The sequence below is a fragment of the Xenopus tropicalis genome, chromosome 7 (genome assembly GCF_000004195.4).
Source record: "Xenopus tropicalis strain Nigerian chromosome 7, UCB_Xtro_10.0, whole genome shotgun sequence".
Lineage (NCBI taxonomy): Eukaryota > Metazoa > Chordata > Amphibia > Anura > Pipidae > Xenopus > Xenopus tropicalis.
Genome location: NC_030683.2, coordinates 123,527,673 through 123,545,081, shown reverse-complemented (window position 1 = coordinate 123,545,081; position 17,409 = coordinate 123,527,673). Strand labels below are relative to the sequence as shown.

The window sequence follows — 17,409 nt, the reverse complement described above, 5'->3', positions numbered from 1 at the left end:
GTGCCTGGGTATAGTATCTGTGTATAGTGCCTGTGTATAGTACCTGGGTACAGTGCCTGTGTACAGTACCTGTGTATAGTGCCTGTGTATAGTGCCTGTGTATAGTGCCTGTGTATAGTGCCTGTGTATAGTATCTGTGTATAGTGCCTGTGTATAGTACCTGGGTACAGTGCCTGTGTACAGTACCTGTGTACAGTACCTGTGTATAGTGCCTGTGTATAGTGCCTGTGTATAGTACCTGTGTATAGTGCCTGTGTATAGTACCTGTGTATAGTACCTGTGTATAGTGCCTGTGTATAGTGCCTGTGTATAGTGCCTGGGTATAGTGCCTGTGTATAGTACCTGGGTACAGTGCCTGTGTATAGTGCCTGGGTATAGTGCCTGTGTATAGTACCTGTGTATAGTACCTGTGTATAGTGCCTGGGTATAGTGCCTGTGTATAGTACCTGGGTACAGTGCCTGTGTATAGTGCCTGGGTACAGTGCCTGTGTATAGTGCCTGGGTATAGTGCCTGTGTATAGTGCCTGGGTATAGTGCCTGTGTATAGTGCCTGGGTATAGTGCCTGGGTATAGTGCCTGGGTATAGTGCCTGTGTATAGTGCCTGGGTATAGTGCCTGTGTATAGTACCTGGGTATAGTACCTGTGTATAGTACCTGGGTATAGTACCTGTGTATAGTGCCTGTGTATAGTGCCTGTGTATAGTACCTGTGTATAGTACCTGTGTATAGTGCCTGTGGGATTAAAACTGCAGCAAAAGTTCAAAGTTGGTTCTTGGGTAAAGTTTACAGCTGCAGATTCTTCTTTTTTTTGTCTTCAATTCAAATTGCAAAATCTCCCAATCCCTGTCTGCATCTGCGCCTTGATTGGTCAGTTTTACTGCCTGTCAAGAAAGCTGTGCTCTGATTATAGAATCCACAAGAAGAAAGATCCAATCAGAGCACAGCTGATTTCTGCAGAACCCGGGGAAGATTTGCAGGACAGTGCAGCAAGGGAGCCAGGTTTTAAGATGCCAAAGCAGGTTTGGGGAGGCTTAGCCTCCCCAAGCCTTATTGAAAATCCGCCTATGCCTGTTATATTTCTATATAGGTGACCCATCAGGGGAATCAGCTGAAAGACCCATATTCATACTTGGGATAAAATAATATCATATCTCCCCAGTTTACTTTACCGTGATTATATAATACACGGCCGGGTCTCTTGTCTCTTGGGCAGTGTAGGGACTCTCAGTGGGCTGGGAATTCTGTAAAAATACATCTCCCCCTTTCTGTGACTTTCTGGCTCTGTTTGGGGAGAAAAGTCGTCTATTAATTCTATAATTAGGCTGGAAATAAGACAGAGTACTGGTCAGTTTAAGATGAATTACAGTACGATAAAAAATGCATTTTTAAACAAAAGAACTGTAGGGACCCATAGGGTTAATATGTCCCATGTATCCTATTTGCTATTAGCATGGTCTATATCAGTGCTGCCCAACTTCTGTGGTGCCCAATGCCAGAATTTCTCTAACATGCATAGTGGAGGGCCGCTAATGGAAACCAGTTTTGACCACTCATTTTTTATAAACTGCACCCACTTCAAACCACACCCACATAAGCTTTTAAGACCATGCCCACATTAATGGTGGTAGTGCAGAAAAAACCCAGATAGTTGGTGCTCACTGTGGGGATTTCAACCATCATTTATATGTGAAAAAATTATATCATGTCATAGCACAGCAACTCCCAGCACATAATTACACACCTTAGTGACCATTCAATTGCTATTTCTAACTGCTAACAAACTCCCAAAACAAACCCCTGCCAGATTCACCTCCCACAGGCAGCATAGGGCAGGCAGAGTATAGCACACACAGGCAGCATAGGGAAGGCAGAGTATGGCACACACAGGCAGCATAGGGAAGGCAGAGTATGGCACACACAGGCAGCATAGGGAAGGCAGAGTATGGCACACACAGGCAGCATAGGGCAGGCAGAGTATGGCACACACAGGCAGTGTAAGGCAGGCAGAGTATGGCACACACAGGCAGCATAGGGCAGGCAGAGTATGGCACACACAGGCAGCATAGGGCAGGCAGAGTATGGCACACACAGGCAGCATAGGGCAGGCAGAGTATGGCACACATGCTGCATAACCCTCAGGATCATTGTCTTGGACAATAAACGTTCAGTTAGTTTTTGCTGCATAAAGAGCTTCTGGTGTCCTTATTTTATATGATTACATCGGGCAGTGGGAGTGCAGTTCATCAACACTCTTAATAAAAATTCAGTGTACCCCATGCGCTAACCTATATCTACCTGGACTTGTCTGTATTTACATTCAAAAAGGGGTTACAGAACAATACACTTTGCTGCTGCCTGGTTTCTGTTTTGTCCCAGGCCCATGTTATCCATATCCATGGCTTTCTGTATAATCCCTTACAAAGATAGTCAAATCACATACCTAAGGAATAAATAAAGACCCAGAACCAATATTATGACCAATACAGCACCAGCTCCGCCCCCGAGTATAATCCTCATGGGCAGTCCCTCTTCTATCTGTGCAGCTGCAAGAAAAGAAACAAAGGTTTTCATTGACGGTAACACTGTTATTCCATTATTCCTTCATAGCAGAAATGAACTTGCGCACCAAAAAAAAAGTTTTGCCTTGATATCCATGGAACTTTTTCTAATATTAATTGACTGTGGGGATCTTTATTAAGCCCAGTTGCTGTTAGTGTAACACACACACTGTAATACTTACACATCAGTGTAATAGCAAAGCCTGGGGAATAGGAAGGTCCCGCTCGGTTCTGCACATTGCAGCTGTAGGTGCCAGAATGGGACTCTGTAATGTTATTTATCTGTAATATTCTGCCAGTCTCCCCATTCACAGGATTCCCATTTAGATACCAGCTGTAGCTGTACTGAGTTGTTGGTGGGTTATAGTCTGAGAAATGGCATTCAAGCTCCAGGGCTGCTCCTTCCTTCACTTCATCTTTTCCTTTTATTGTGACATTTATGGCTTTATCTGAAGAAACATTGGTAAATACAGTTACATCAACTTTCTGGTATTGGTTCGGTCCGACTTCTCATAATGCACCGATGTATGAATCACATACAATTGCTTTAGAATTCTGCTGTTGGGAGCCTTATATTGATTTTATGGGGCCATATTTTCAAAGTTGTATTATATATAAATAAATATAATTCAATAAAACATTTCCACTACATTTTACATTCAACAACCCATTATAGTGCAATATAGTTAATAAGCACCATTCTCATTGGTGAATTTTCTTGCATTTGTAATTAAGCTTTTGGTTAGTTCAGATCACATTATCTGTAGCAGAAACAATAATTCTCCCATAAACTTGTATAATACTTACACAAAACCTGCAGCTCAGAGAGAGTGGAATTCCCAGTTCCCAGTGGGTTCCTTGCAGTGCAGGAGAATGTCTCTCTGCCCCGCCCCACAGTCACAGTTATGCTCCGCCCCTGCTCCTCCCTCAGCTCTACAGTTCCATCTCTCTTATTGTTGTACCAGGTAAAGGCATTGGCAGCAGGGTTGGCATCACTGGCACAGGTTAAACTCACTGCATCGCCCTCTTTCCTTTCCTTCTTCCCATCAGATATAACAACTGCTACATTTTTTGGAGAATCTGGTAAAAAATAAAAATCATATTAAGCAGCATAGGCAGAGGGTGACTTTTTGGTTTGGGGAGGCTAAAGATGGCCCTTACACAGACTGACCTACAGCTAATGTGAGATTTAGTGGATTCGCTGCTGGTGTAAAAAATTAACCTCCCAACTACCTCTTGTGGTTCCCACTGACTCCCAGGGACACTGCGCAAAAGTGCGGCTGGGGGTGCTTTTTTTTAACCCTAAAATGCTTAGGATGTAAAAGCATTCATATGTGCACTTCTGTTAGGGGTTCTCTATACATTTGTGTTTGTGATCAGTTAGCTTAAAGGGGTAGTTCACCTTTAAATTAACTTTTAATATGATGTAGACATTGATATTCTGAGACAATTTGCAATTGGTCCTCTTTTATTTTTAATGGTTTTTCGGTTATTTAGCTTTTTGTTCAGCAGCTCTCCATTTGGTATTTCAGCAGCTATCTGGTTGCTAGGGTCTTATTTACCAGGTAGTGGTTTAAACAAGAGATGGGAATATGAATAGTTAAGGGGCCTGCATGGAAAAATAAAACTGTAGCTTCACAGAGCAATACTTTTTGGTCAGTGACCCTCATTTGAAAGCTGGAAAGAGGCAGAAGCGAAAGGCAAATTATTCAAAAACTATAACAAATTAACTAGGAAGACCAATTGCAAAGTTGCTATGAATAGGCCATTCTATAACATACTACAAGTTAACTTAAAAGTGAACCACCCCTTAGATGTGTTTAAGTTAGCTTTATAGAGAAAGAGGCAGCAGGTACTGACACCCCAGGCACATTATATACAGTGAGACGCAGCCTTTATATACAAAACCAGCACATTATATGCCATGAGGAGCAGTGGGTACTGAGGTCAGATATTCAGGCCCTGGAACTATAACACTGGCACTGATACACAACATTGGCCCCACTGTAACTAACTAGAAATGAAAAAAACAATGACAAAAGTAAAAGAAAAGTAGAAAGTGCAAAAAACCATAACAAATATATAAAAGCACAATGAGCTTTGTCAGGGGGAAAAGTTAACTTACCCTCCATCTGTTAGGGTAGAGGATAGGGATATTATAGATGTCAGGTGGGTCAGTGGGGCTAGTGGGTCAGCCTTTAGAACATATACAGTATAGTACTTGTGCATAGTGCCTGGGTATAGTGCCTGTGTACAGTGCCTGTGTACAGTGCCTGTGTATAGTGCCTGTGTACAGTGCCTGTGTATAGTACCTGTGTATAGTGCCTGTGTATAGTACCTGGGTATAGTGCCTGTGTATAGTGCCTGTGTATAGTGCCTGTGTATAGTGCCTGTGTATAGTACCTGTGTATAGTACCTGGGTATAGTACCTGTGTATAGTGCCTGTGTACAGTGCCTGTGTATAGTGCCTGTGTATAGTGCCTGTGTACAGTGCCTGTGTACAGTGCCTGTGTATAGTACCCGTGTACAGTACCTGTGTACAGTGCCTGTGTATAGTACCTGTGTATAGTACCTGTGTATAGTGCCTGTGTATAGTACCTGTGTATAGTGCCTGTGTATAGTACCTGGGTATAGTGCCTGTGTACAGTGCCTGTGTACAGTGCCTGTGTACAGTACCTGTGTATAGTACCTGGGTATAGTGCCTGGGTATAGTGCCTGTGTACAGTGCCTGTGTACAGTGCCTGTGTACAGTACCTGGGTATAGTGCCTGGGTATAGTACCTGGGTATAGTGCCTGTGTATAGTGCCTGTGTATAGTACCTGTGTATAGTGCCTGTGTACAGTGCCTGTGTACAGTGCCTGTGTACAGTGCCTGTGTATAGTACCTGTGTATAGTGCCTGTGTATAGTGCCTGGGTATAGTACCTGTGTATAGTGCCTGGGTATAGTACCTGTGTATAGTGCCTGTGTATAGTGCCTGTGTATAGTGCCTGTGTATAGTACCTGTGTATAGTACCTGTGTATAGTACCTGTGTATAGTACCTGTGTATAGTGCCTGTGTATAGTGCCTGGGTATAGTACCTGTGTATAGTGCCTGGGTATAGTACCTGTGTATAGTGCCTGTGTATAGTGCCTGGGTATAGTACCTGTGTATAGTGCCTGGGTATAGTACCTGTGTATAGTACCTGGGTATAGTACCTGTGTATAGTGCCTGTGTATAGTACCTGTGTATAGTGCCTGTGGGATGAAAACTGCAGCAAAAGTTCAAAGTTGGTTCTTGGGTAAAGTTACAGCTGCAGATTCTTCTTTTTTTAGTCTTCAATTCTGCACTGTCTCCTGATCCCTGTGTGCATCTGCACCTTGATTGGTCAATTTTACTGCCTGTCAAAAAAAGCTGTGCTCTGATTGGAGAATCCACAAGAAGAAGGATCCAATCAGAGCACAGCACCTTATTGAAAATCCCCCTATGTTTAGCAGCCACCGGGGGGGAAGGGGGGGGGGTGAGGATGGTGGTTCAGCTGCAGGGGGAAAGGCCAATGGTCACACTTGTTTGGGGGCCCATTGGAATATAGTCTGGGGGGACTATTTGGCAGCAGTTTCACATAAAATAAAAAGGCAGTTCACAACATGATAGGGACACGTGCTGTGCTGGGGGCTCTGCTCCAGGAGGGATCTGGGGGCTACTGACCACTAAAGTATAAATACATAAATATGTTTATCTTTATTTCTTTCTATTGTTTTGTAACAGTTTTTCTGAAACGTATATTTTTCCAAGCTCTCACGTTTCCCCATAGCAGCGCAGTAAGCCCAGTTACTAACCTTCTAACTCTTGGTAACATTTTCAGTGTTTCCCAAATATACAAATACTCTTTTTAAATTACATTTTTTTTAAGCTAATATTCCTCTAGCATGACTTGGACATAAAAAGCTCTGGTTATAGAGTCACCGACAAGTCTCACTGAGCTGCCACATGGTGGGTAATACATTTTATTTTCAATGAATCAGCAGTTAGGCGTGTTTCACTGGGGCAAAGAGTTTAACTTTAAAATAATAGGAAGCATTTGAAAAAGGAACATATTTCTAATAATTGGATCCAGGGTTGGACTGGGGGCAGCAGCCCCAGGGTCCCACACCCCCCACAGGGGCCCCTGCAGCCCTTCCTAACCTGCCGCAGGGGCCCCCAACACCCACCGACGTCCTCCCCACCCGCCTAATGTCCTCCCCTGAGTGCGCGTAAGTGAAACTCACATGTCGGGGAGGGACACCAGCGGTTGGGGGAACGCTGACAAGTATCGGTCTGGGCTGCCAGGGCCCACTGGGGTTTTTCCCGGTGCCACAGTGGCCCAGTCCGAACCTGAGGATCATACTGTCATGATTACAATCATATTACAATAAGATGAGTAAATATGAGAAATTTCTTAGTGTTCTGTACATGAAAGTAATCTTAACTTGAATTAGTGATAGTTATAGAAAAAGAGTAATGGAGAGCAGGGCCATATTTATAATGGGGCACCCAAGGGCCGGTGCCTAAGGTGGCAGCATGTATTCTCTTTTTTTTTCTGGTGACGGAGCTGGGGGGGGGTAAGGGGGTTGGGGACATTCACTGTGAGTGATGTCACGTGCATGACACAGGGGCAGATTTAGGTCCAGGGCCTAGGGCAGCACCGGACCTAAATACATCCCTGATGGAAAGGTAAGATTATTGCTGTCAGTATCTGGACTTCTGTAGTCACAATCCCATTTTTATTATTATCATTATTGCTACTTCAGCTGTCATTAAATACTGTATGAATGAGATACATTTCTTCTCATCAGTCAGTACTTACATCTGATGTTTATAGTGACCCGGCGTTGGGATCTGAGCCCATTTGGATACGTAGCTTCACATTCAAGTTCAGCCCCATGATCCCGGTAGGAGGGGAGATATTCCATTACAGTCTCAGCTTTCCATACCCCATCCTTAAGGCTCTGCTGCCTTTCAGTGAGTTTATACCCAGCTCTGTTCCACTGTAGAGTAGGGGGGCTGGGGGGGCACGTGTGTTCTACAGAGCAGGAGATGGGGGTACGTTCCCCCTCAGTTAGATCTGTGGGTATCTGTATTGCTGGCTCATTGGGAACATCTAAAAGAAATCATTTATTCAGTTACTATATAATGAAACCTATGTAGGATTCCAGCATTGCCAGCCATTACTCTCATTTTAGCCATACAGGAAGGTAACAATAAATGACTATTGCAATATAAATACACTTTGTTCACTCATCTCTGTTCCCCTTATACAACCATTAGACCATTTAGTAAAGAAGAAAGGAGAGAAAATTAATTCTAAAACAATTTCCCAATAATATCATTGAGGTGTTTTGTAAGTATTGATAAGAATTGATCAGCACAGCCGTGTGTTTTTAATAGATATGCATGACATCTACACCTATATATTGGTGAAAATATATGAACCCCCATCTTAGTAGAGACATTCAGTGAGTGAAAAATAACACCTACATTAATTATGATAGCATATAAAGGAATAAACAAAACAGGGAACTATAGAAAAAAACAATGAAAATTTTCTGGGGAAAAAACAGTTCTTATAATCAGTTGCCATTAAAGGAGTTGTGCACCTTTAAATTAAGTTTTTATATAATGTAGACATTGCTATTCTGATACAATTTGCAATTGGTTTACCTCAAGCTCAAAGTGCCAGAGCAGGACTGGAGTTTTATAGGGAGCAGCCAGACAGGACTGTGATTGGTTGGCCTGTATGCATGTTTAATAGTGACCAGGCAGTGACTAGAGCAAGCCGGCAGTTGAAAGAAGAATATTGTGAGTCGGTCCCTAAGCTCAGGTCACTGACATCAGCCAAGAGCAGACTGAGCATGTGCAGTAGTTGGGCAGAGCAAAAGATGGAGAGCTACTATGGGCATCTTCAGGGGCATGGGGCTTTATTTCTATAGAGCGTTGGTGGCTTTGGGCTGGTACAGGGGCTCAAAACTCATAGCTAAACATTTCTAGCCATATTCTTTTTTTAGACTTTAGTTCTCCTTTAACCCTTTAAGTGCCAGCCGAATTCGTCATTTCAGTTCCCCCCAGTGCCAGACGTTTTTTAAGCATTTTGTACTCATTCACTTTAAAAATGTTTTTTGGTAGGAAAACCTCCATGAAACTAGGGAAATTATATATTGTTTTTTTCGTCACTAATTGGGCTTCGACATACATACCAAATTTTATAATTTTTCTGGAGATATGATGTGTATTTTGGGTGAAATATGTAAAAAAAAAATAAAATTATGAAAAATTTCTGTATATTTTGAGTTTTTTTTCCATAGAAAAGTTAATTTTACACACTTTTTTTTGTTGTTTGTAAAAGCCCTGATACTCCCAAGTCCAACGATACCAAATATGTGGTGGTACCCCACAGTTCCTGTCCAGAAGTAACCCCCAAACTAAAGCAATACTTAGTACAATATCACACCAGAACAAAGCGGAAAAGCGCTTGTAACAGTTGATGCAGCATAACTTATATGTAAATCTAGAATATCCCCTCATGTTTGGTATCTTTAGAAACTACAGACCTTCAGGTTTCCAGGTGCAATGTAGTTTTCACTCAAAAGCCAAATACCTTTTGTCAGTGCATTGTGAAATTTGGAACTTTTTTTGACATTTTTTTTTTTTTCTAAAACGTAAACTTGGACGCATGATCAAATGTGGATTTGACAAAAAAAATGTCATAAAAATTTTCTAACAAAGGCAAATTTGAAAGACAAACTTCTCCTGAATAAAATGATGCCCCATATGTATGGGTGCACATAAAGACATGGGCATCAAACACTCCAAAGCAGGGGCAATGCACAAGGGCAATTACAGCTAAAAATGTGGGTGCTGTGCTCCATGTGCACTACCTGCAGTTTTTCAGTGTTAACCCCCCCTACTTGTGAAATAACCCCCACAAACTATATATGTCTGAAAAGTGCACACCTTCAGCTATTCACAGACGCCACTCTCCTCTTTCTACATGGAAAATTGTGGCCGCAGTCCCTTGCAGAAGTCAGCACTTTGGTCAGAAATCAAGAAAAAAACAGATACAAACCTAGATTTCTCCCCAAAATCTCCATGGCAACTACCAAAAACTTACTAAACATCAATCTGCAAGTTCCCCTGAATAAAACGATACCCCATATGTATGGGTGCACATAAAGACGTGGCCACCAAATGCCCCAAAACAGGGGCAATGCATAAGGGCAATTTCAGTTGAAATTTTGGGGGCTGCGCTCTATGTGCACTTCCTGCAGTTTTTCAGTGTTAACCCCCCCTACCTGTAAAATAACCCCCACAAACTATATATTTCTGAAAAGTGCACACCTTCAGCTATTCAGAGACACCACTCTCCTCTTTCTACATGGAAAATTGTGGCCGCAGTCCCTTGCAGAAGTCAGCGCTTTGGTCAGAAATCAAGAAAAAAACAGATACAAACCTAGATTTCTCCCCAAAATCTCCATGGCAACTACTAAAAACTTACTAAACATCAATCTGCAAGTTCCCCTGAATAAAACGATACCCCATATGTATGGGAGCACATAAAGACGTGGCCACCAAATGCCCCAAAACAGGGGCAATGCATAAGGGCAATTTCAGTTGAAATTTTGGGGGCTGCACTCTATGTGCACTTCCTGCAGTTTTTCAGTGTTAACCCCCCCTACCTGTAAAATAACCCCCACAAACTATATATTTCTGAAAAGTGCACACCTTCAGCTATTCAGAAACACCACTCTCCTCTTTCTACATGGAAAATTGTGGCCGCAGTCCCTTGCAGAAGTCAGCGCTTTGGTCAGAAATCAAGAAAAAAACAGATACAAACCTAGATTTCTCCCCAAAATCTCCATGGCAACTACTAAAAACTTACTAAACATCAATCTGCAAGTTCCCCTGAATAAAACGATACCCCATATGTATGGGTGCACATAAAGACGTGGCCACCAAATGCCCCAAAACAGGGGCAATGCATAAGGGCAATTTCAGTTGAAATTTTGGGGGCTGCACTCTATGTGCACTTCCTGCAGTTTTTCAGTGTTAACCCCCCCTACCTGTAAAATAACCCCCACAAACTATATATTTCTGAAAAGTGCACACCTTCAGCTATTCAGAAACACCACTCTCCTCTTTCTACATGGAAAATTGTGGCCGCAGTCCCTTGCAGAAGTCAGCGCTTTGGTCAGAAATCAAGAAAAAAACAGATACAAACCTAGATTTCTCCCCAAAATCTCCATGGCAACTACTAAAAACTTACTAAACATCAATCTGCAAGTTCCCCTGAATAAAACGATACCCCATATGTATGGGTGCACATAAAGACGTGGCCACCAAATGCCCCAAAACAGGGGCAATGCATAAGGGCAATTTCAGTTGAAATTTTGGGGGCTGCGCTCTATGTGCACTTCCTGCAGTTTTTCAGTGTTAACCCCCCCTACCTGTAAAATAACCCCCACAAACTATATATTTCTGAAAAGTGCACACCTTCAGCTATTCAGAGACACCACTCTCCTCTTTCTACATGGAAAATTGTGGCCGCAGTCCCTTGCAGAAGTCAGCACTTTGGTCAGAAATCAAGAAAAAAACAGATACAAACCTAGATTTCTCCCCAAAATCTCCATGGCAACTACTAAAAACTTACTAAACATCAATCTGCAAGTTCCCCTGAATAAAACGATACCCCATATGTATGGGTGCACATAAAGACGTGGCCACCAAATGCCCCAAAACAGGGGCAATGCATAAGGGCAATTTCAGTTGAAATTTTGGGGGCTGCGCTCTATGTGCACTTCCTGCAGTTTTTCAGTGTTAACCCCCCCTACCTGTAAAATAACCCCCACAAACTATATATTTCTGAAAAGTGCACACCTTCAGCTATTCAGAGACGCCACTCTCCTCTTTCTACATGGAAAATTGTGGCCGCAGTCCCTTGCAGAAGTCAGCACTTTGGTCAGAAATCAAGAAAAAAACAGATACAAACCTAGATTTCTCCCCAAAATCTCCATGGCAACTACTAAAAACTTACTAAACATCAATCTGCAAGTTCCCCTGAATAAAACGATACCCCATATGTATGGGTGCACATAAAGACGTGGCCACCAAATGCCCCAAAACAGGGGCAATGCATAAGGGCAATTTCAGTTGAAATTTTGGGGGCTGCGCTCTATGTGCACTTCCTGCAGTTTTTCAGTGTTAACCCCCCTACCTGTAAAATAACCCCCACAAACTATATATTTCTGAAAAGTGCACACCTTCAGCTATTCAGAAACACCACTCTCCTCTTTCTACATGGAAAATTGTGGCCACAGTCCCTTGCAGAAGTCAGCGCTTTGGTCAGAAATCAAGAAAAAAACAGATACAAACCTAGATTTCTCCCCAAAATCTCCATGGCAACTACCAAAAACTTACTAAACATCAATCTGCAAGTTCCCCTGAATAAAACGATACCCCATATGTATGGGTGCACATAAAGACGTGGCCACCAAATGCCCCAAAACAGGGGCAATGCATAAGGGCAATTTCAGTTGAAATTTTGGGGGCTGCACTCTATGTGCACTTCCTGCAGTTTTTCAGTGTTAACCCCCCTACCTGTAAAATAACCCCCACAAACTATATATTTCTGAAAAGTGCACACCTTCAGCTATTCAGAAACACCACTCTCCTCTTTCTACATGGAAAATTGTGGCCGCAGTCCCTTGCAGAAGTCAGCGCTTTGGTCAGAAATCAAGAAAAAAACAGATACAAACCTAGATTTCTCCCCAAAATCTCCATGGCAACTACCAAAAACTTACTAAACATCAATCTGCAAGTTCCCCTGAATAAAACGATACCCCATATGTATGGGTGCACATAAAGACGTGGCCACCAAATGCCCCAAAACAGGGGCAATGCATTACAATGGGGCTGCAATTTATGTGCACATCTCAAAGTTTTTCAGACAAAATTGCCCCTTACCTGTGAAAAAACCCATATAAACTATACATTGATTAAAAATAGACAACTTCAGCTATTCAGAGACACCACTCTCCTCTTTCTACATGGAAAATTGTGGCCGTGGTCCCTTGCAGAAGTCAGCGCTTTGGTCAGAAATCAAGGAAAAACCAGATACAAACCTAGATTTCTCCCCAAAATCTCCATGGCAACTACCAAAAACTTACTAGACATCAATCTGCAAGTTCCCCTGAATAAAACGATATGCCATATGTATGGGTGCACATAAAGATGCAGCCACCAAATGCCCCAAAACAGGGGCAATGCATAATAATGGGGCTGCAATTTATGTGCACATCTCAAAGTTTTTCAGACAAAATTGCCCCTTACCTGTGAAAAAACCCATATAAACTATACATTGAAATAGACAACTTCAGCTATTTAGAAACACCATTCTTGGTTTTCTACAGGCAAAATTGTGGATGCAGTTCCCTATACAAGCTGGACTTTAGTCTGAAAAAAAATATAAAGTTAGATTTCTCCCCAAAATCTCAATGGCAACTATCAAAAAACTTGCTCAGTATCAATTAGCAAGTTACCCTGAATAAAATTACACCCCATATGTCTGGTTGCACATAAGTACATGGCCGCCAAACCTGAAAATGCATAATATTGGGGCTGCACTCTATGCACCCCTTGCAGTTTTTTAACTTTAACCCCCCCCCCCAAATAAACCCCTAAATTGTACTTTACTCACCTATTTCAGTTTAGCGGAGCATCTTTGATTTGAGTTCCATCTTTCCTGTGGTGTTATGATACCAGTTTTTTGCTTCTTCCTACACTACTTTAGAAATGACAAAATCTGCACCACATTTAGAAGGATATTTGCCAAAAAAATCAATAGTAATTTGGCCCATAAATGATGCAAGTGTCCTTAGAAGTTGCACTAAAGGTGCCAACAATAAAGCTTGGGGCATTAGCATCAGAGATAAAATTATGTGCACCATTACGTGCCGTGCAGCAGTCACCAGTGGCACACCAGTATTACGCAAAGTTTTTATATTTAGAGAGCCACTGCAACTTGTGTAACCTAACCAGAACATACAGTAGATATTCAATTTGTACTACAAGCACAAAAAACCGTAATGTATCTGTCATCCTGTGCTCAAGAACCTTTGCAAAAAACTTAAGGCCTACACTTACAGTAGTTAAATGCTGCCCAGAAATACAAAGTATATAATACAAAACTATGCACAGATAACTGCGCTGACAGGCATGCTTTTGAGGTGCCAGTAAAAGGACTTGTGGCATCAGCTTTAGAGATAAAAACATCTCATTGATTCATCACACACCACAAGTTTTATCATGCGCCCTGTCAGTCACCCAGCACCTCAGTTCGCTATACCAACAGCACAATACAAGTCCTACCCCATAACCAAAGAAACACTGCAACTAGCCTGAATAACCATAGCTCAAACACAAAAATCTGAATGCCCAAGAACAAGTCTAAACAACCACAAGCTACAAGCACACACTGTTTTTCTGACAACCTGTGCAAAAAACAAAATCACATACCATAAAACCCTACTTTACTAAAAAAAAAAAAACTTTTGCCAATAATATGACACACCTTACCAAACTTTTCATCACATATATCTATAACCTAGTTATAAGTAAAGTACGGACCTGCCAGAATAGATAAACTCAATAAATAAAAAACAGCGTCACTTTGCCAGCACAGCTAAGTTTGGAGGCCTGCAACCTTGTGCATAAAAACCTAGAACATGCCAAGTCCACTATTCTGATATGCTAAATCCTTATTCCACCAACAAACCCAGAGAACCATAACCTACCTATAAAAACACAAAATTCAAGTCCTCTCATAGTGTACCACAGTATGGTACACTTCAAAACATGGGTGGAAACACAAAGCAGGCTTGCTAGGACACTTGGGACAATAATACCGGACATCTCGCCTAACACCCTTGGAACGGCAAACCTTACATTTTCTCTGGGCATATCTTTTATTAGGTGTTGGTGGAATTTGTGCTATAAAATGCTTACCCACCATTCGGGCAACATTGTCATTACCTGGCATGTCAGGAACCTCCTCTACATCACCAAACAACAAGGCAGGGAGCAACTGCAGCAAATAATTATAATAAGACAATCTGGGGCCTGGTACTGCCGCCTTGTAAACGACATAAGAATTATAAAGGGCCATTTGGATCATATAAATTGCTGCTTTTTTGTACCAGGCCCTGGTTTTTCGGGTGGCATTATAATAATGTTGTATTTGGTCGGATTTATCAACACCACCCATATGCTTACTATATTCTTTACTACACAGGGGCTTTGTTTTTGAGGGCCTACCGCCACTTCTGTGTTGGACAATCATGGTCTCATCGTGGATAGTAGTAAGCATAAGAACAACTTTGGTGTCTGAATATTTTATGGCCAAGAGCTCATTGCTTCTTAGAGCATGTACTTCTCCACGCTTCAGTTTCTTATCCAGCAATTCCCTGGGCAGTCCTTTGCGGTTACGGTGGACTGTGCCGCAGGCTGGGGTGTCCAAAGAATTTAGGGCTCTAAATAAAGGGATGCCTGTGTAAAAGTTATCCACGTATAAGTGGTAACCTCGGCCCAGCAGTGGAGTTATGAGCTCCCAAACAATTTTACCACTGGTAGTCAAGTCAGTGGGACAACCGGGGGGGTCCAAATTAGTGTCCTTTCCCTCATACAGCATGAAATAACTAGTGTAGCCCGTGCTGCTTTCACAGAGTTTGTAAAATTTAATCCCATAGCGAGAACGCTTACTAGGGATATATTGGCGAAATTTTAGGCGCCCTTTGAAGAGCAAAAGGGACTCATCTACACAGACATTTTGGGAGGGGGTGTAAACCTCTGCGAAGCGCTGAGACAGGCTATCTATAAGGGGCCTCAATTTATAAAGCCTGTCATAACCGGGCTCATTAGGGGCAACAGCCGTTGTGTTGTCGTTAAAGTGAAGAAACCGCAATAAAATTTGATAACGGTTTCTTGCCATAACGGCTGAAAAAAGAGGGATGGAAAGGACTGTATTGGTATCCCAGTAGGAAGCTAAAGAATTACGTTCTACGAGTCCCATTGCCAATGTAAGAGCCAGGAATCTTTTTATTTCGTTTATATTTGTGGGATACCATGCCTGGGCTCTTGAAAAACCCGGTAAAGGGTTGCTGGCAAGATACTGCTCAGCATACAAATTTGTGTAACGGACCATGTCCTGTAGGATGGCCTCTGTAATATAGAGATTAAAAAAATCTATAATTTCAAAATTAGTGGTGTCCACACTGAGGCCAGGGACTGCAGTGAAAGGGGGAATTTCAGGGACATAATTACAGGGAGGCCCCCACGCAGGCTCTCCAACTGCTGCATCAGTGCTACCCTCACCCTCTTCTACATCCATGGGTACATCTTGGGCACTACCACTAGCCTCTGCCTCTTCAGCAGTAAGCGTGCCACCACTACTAAACTCTGCGCTAACCGTGTCACTATCGTCTATCTCTGATTCCTCAGTAGAGTGGTCAGATGGAACATACTCAGACCCAGAATCGCTAAATTCTTCTGAGCTGGAGTCCATGCAATACCTAGCAGCTTCCTCTGTGCTGTAAAACCGTTTGGCCATTGTGCCAGAAATATACAGACAACTACAAATCTAGCAATCAGCAGGCAAAGTCAAAACAAGCAAGCAAAAAAAAAAAAAAAAAAAGCAAGACAACACTTGTAATGATGTAATAATGTAATAGGAGAACACTTGTAATAGGAGAAGCTAGAAAAAAAAACTCACTGTAACCTTTTGATAAACTCAAGCCAGCAAGAGATGACCAGGAGTTAACCTTTGGCAATAGAAACTACCAGAACAATCTGAACTTAGCACCTCTGGACCTTTCTAGAACAACTGAAATCAAATGGAATAAAACCACTAAAAGCAATCAAAGAACAATAATTGCAATGAAATCAGTGGTCAGAGCCCTGGATCCACTAATGTCACTGCAAAAGCAACCTTTTTTGGGGCACTAAACACACAATAAAGAACAATGCAAAGATAAAACACCATAAAATCAGTAAAACCCAATAAAACCACCTAAACCAACAGAAGAACAATAATTGCAATGAAATTGGTGGTCAGAGCCCTGGATCCACCTATGTCACTGCAAAAGCAACCTTTTTTGGGGCACTAAACACACAATAAAGAACAATGCAAAGATAAAACACCATAAAATCAGTAAAACCGAATAAAACCACCTAAACCAACAGAAGAACAATAATTGCAATGAAATCGGTGGTCAGAGCCCTGGATCCACCAATGTCACTGCAAAAGCAACCTTTTTTGGGGCACTAAACACACAATAAAGAACAATGCAAAGATAAAACACCATAAAATCAGTAAAACCGAATAAAACCACCTAAACCAACAGAAGAACAATAATTGCAATGAAATCGGTGGTCAGAGCCCTGGATCCACCAATGTCACTGCAAAAGCAACCTTTTTTGGGGCACTAAACACACAATAAAGAACAATGCAAGGATAAAACACCATAAAATCAGTAAAACCGAATAAAACCACCTAAACCAACAGAAGAACAATAATTGCAATGAAATCGGTGGCCAGAGCCCTGGATCCACCAACGTCACTGCAAATTCAGCACCCAATAGCAATACAAAAGTTACAGTGCAATAAAAACAGAAATCAATTATGAAAATGCCAAAAAAAACACTAAAATGCAACCAAATAAATCAGATAATTATAGAGCAAGATCAGAAATAAAGTTTTAGTAAAAAAAAAGACTGCCAAAGGAAGCAAAGAAAGAAAGAAAAGAAAAGAAAGAAAGTTTTTTTTTTTTTTTTTTTTTTTTTTTTCT

The 17,409-nt window shown here is 41.8% G+C and overlaps 1 protein-coding gene across 4 annotated transcripts in view; it reads right to left on the bottom strand.

Annotated features, from left to right (window-relative positions):
- Window positions 1-17,409, bottom strand: part of LOC116412109 (B-cell receptor CD22-like) — a 69,881-nt gene that overhangs the window by 5,692 nt on the left and 46,780 nt on the right. For 2 of the 4 annotated variants that reach the window (XM_031905668.1, XM_031905666.1), the window contains exon 10: window positions 1,170-1,241. The exons of 1 other annotated variant lie outside the window; for it this stretch is intronic. In XM_031905668.1, coding sequence (XP_031761528.1) covers window positions 1,170-1,241 — 72 coding nt within the window. Of the gene's footprint in view, window positions 1-1,169; window positions 1,282-2,440; window positions 2,544-2,740; window positions 3,008-3,365; window positions 3,639-7,382; window positions 7,677-17,409 lie in introns of all 4 variants that reach the window. One more of the 4 variants, XM_031905667.1, reaches the window with a different exon arrangement.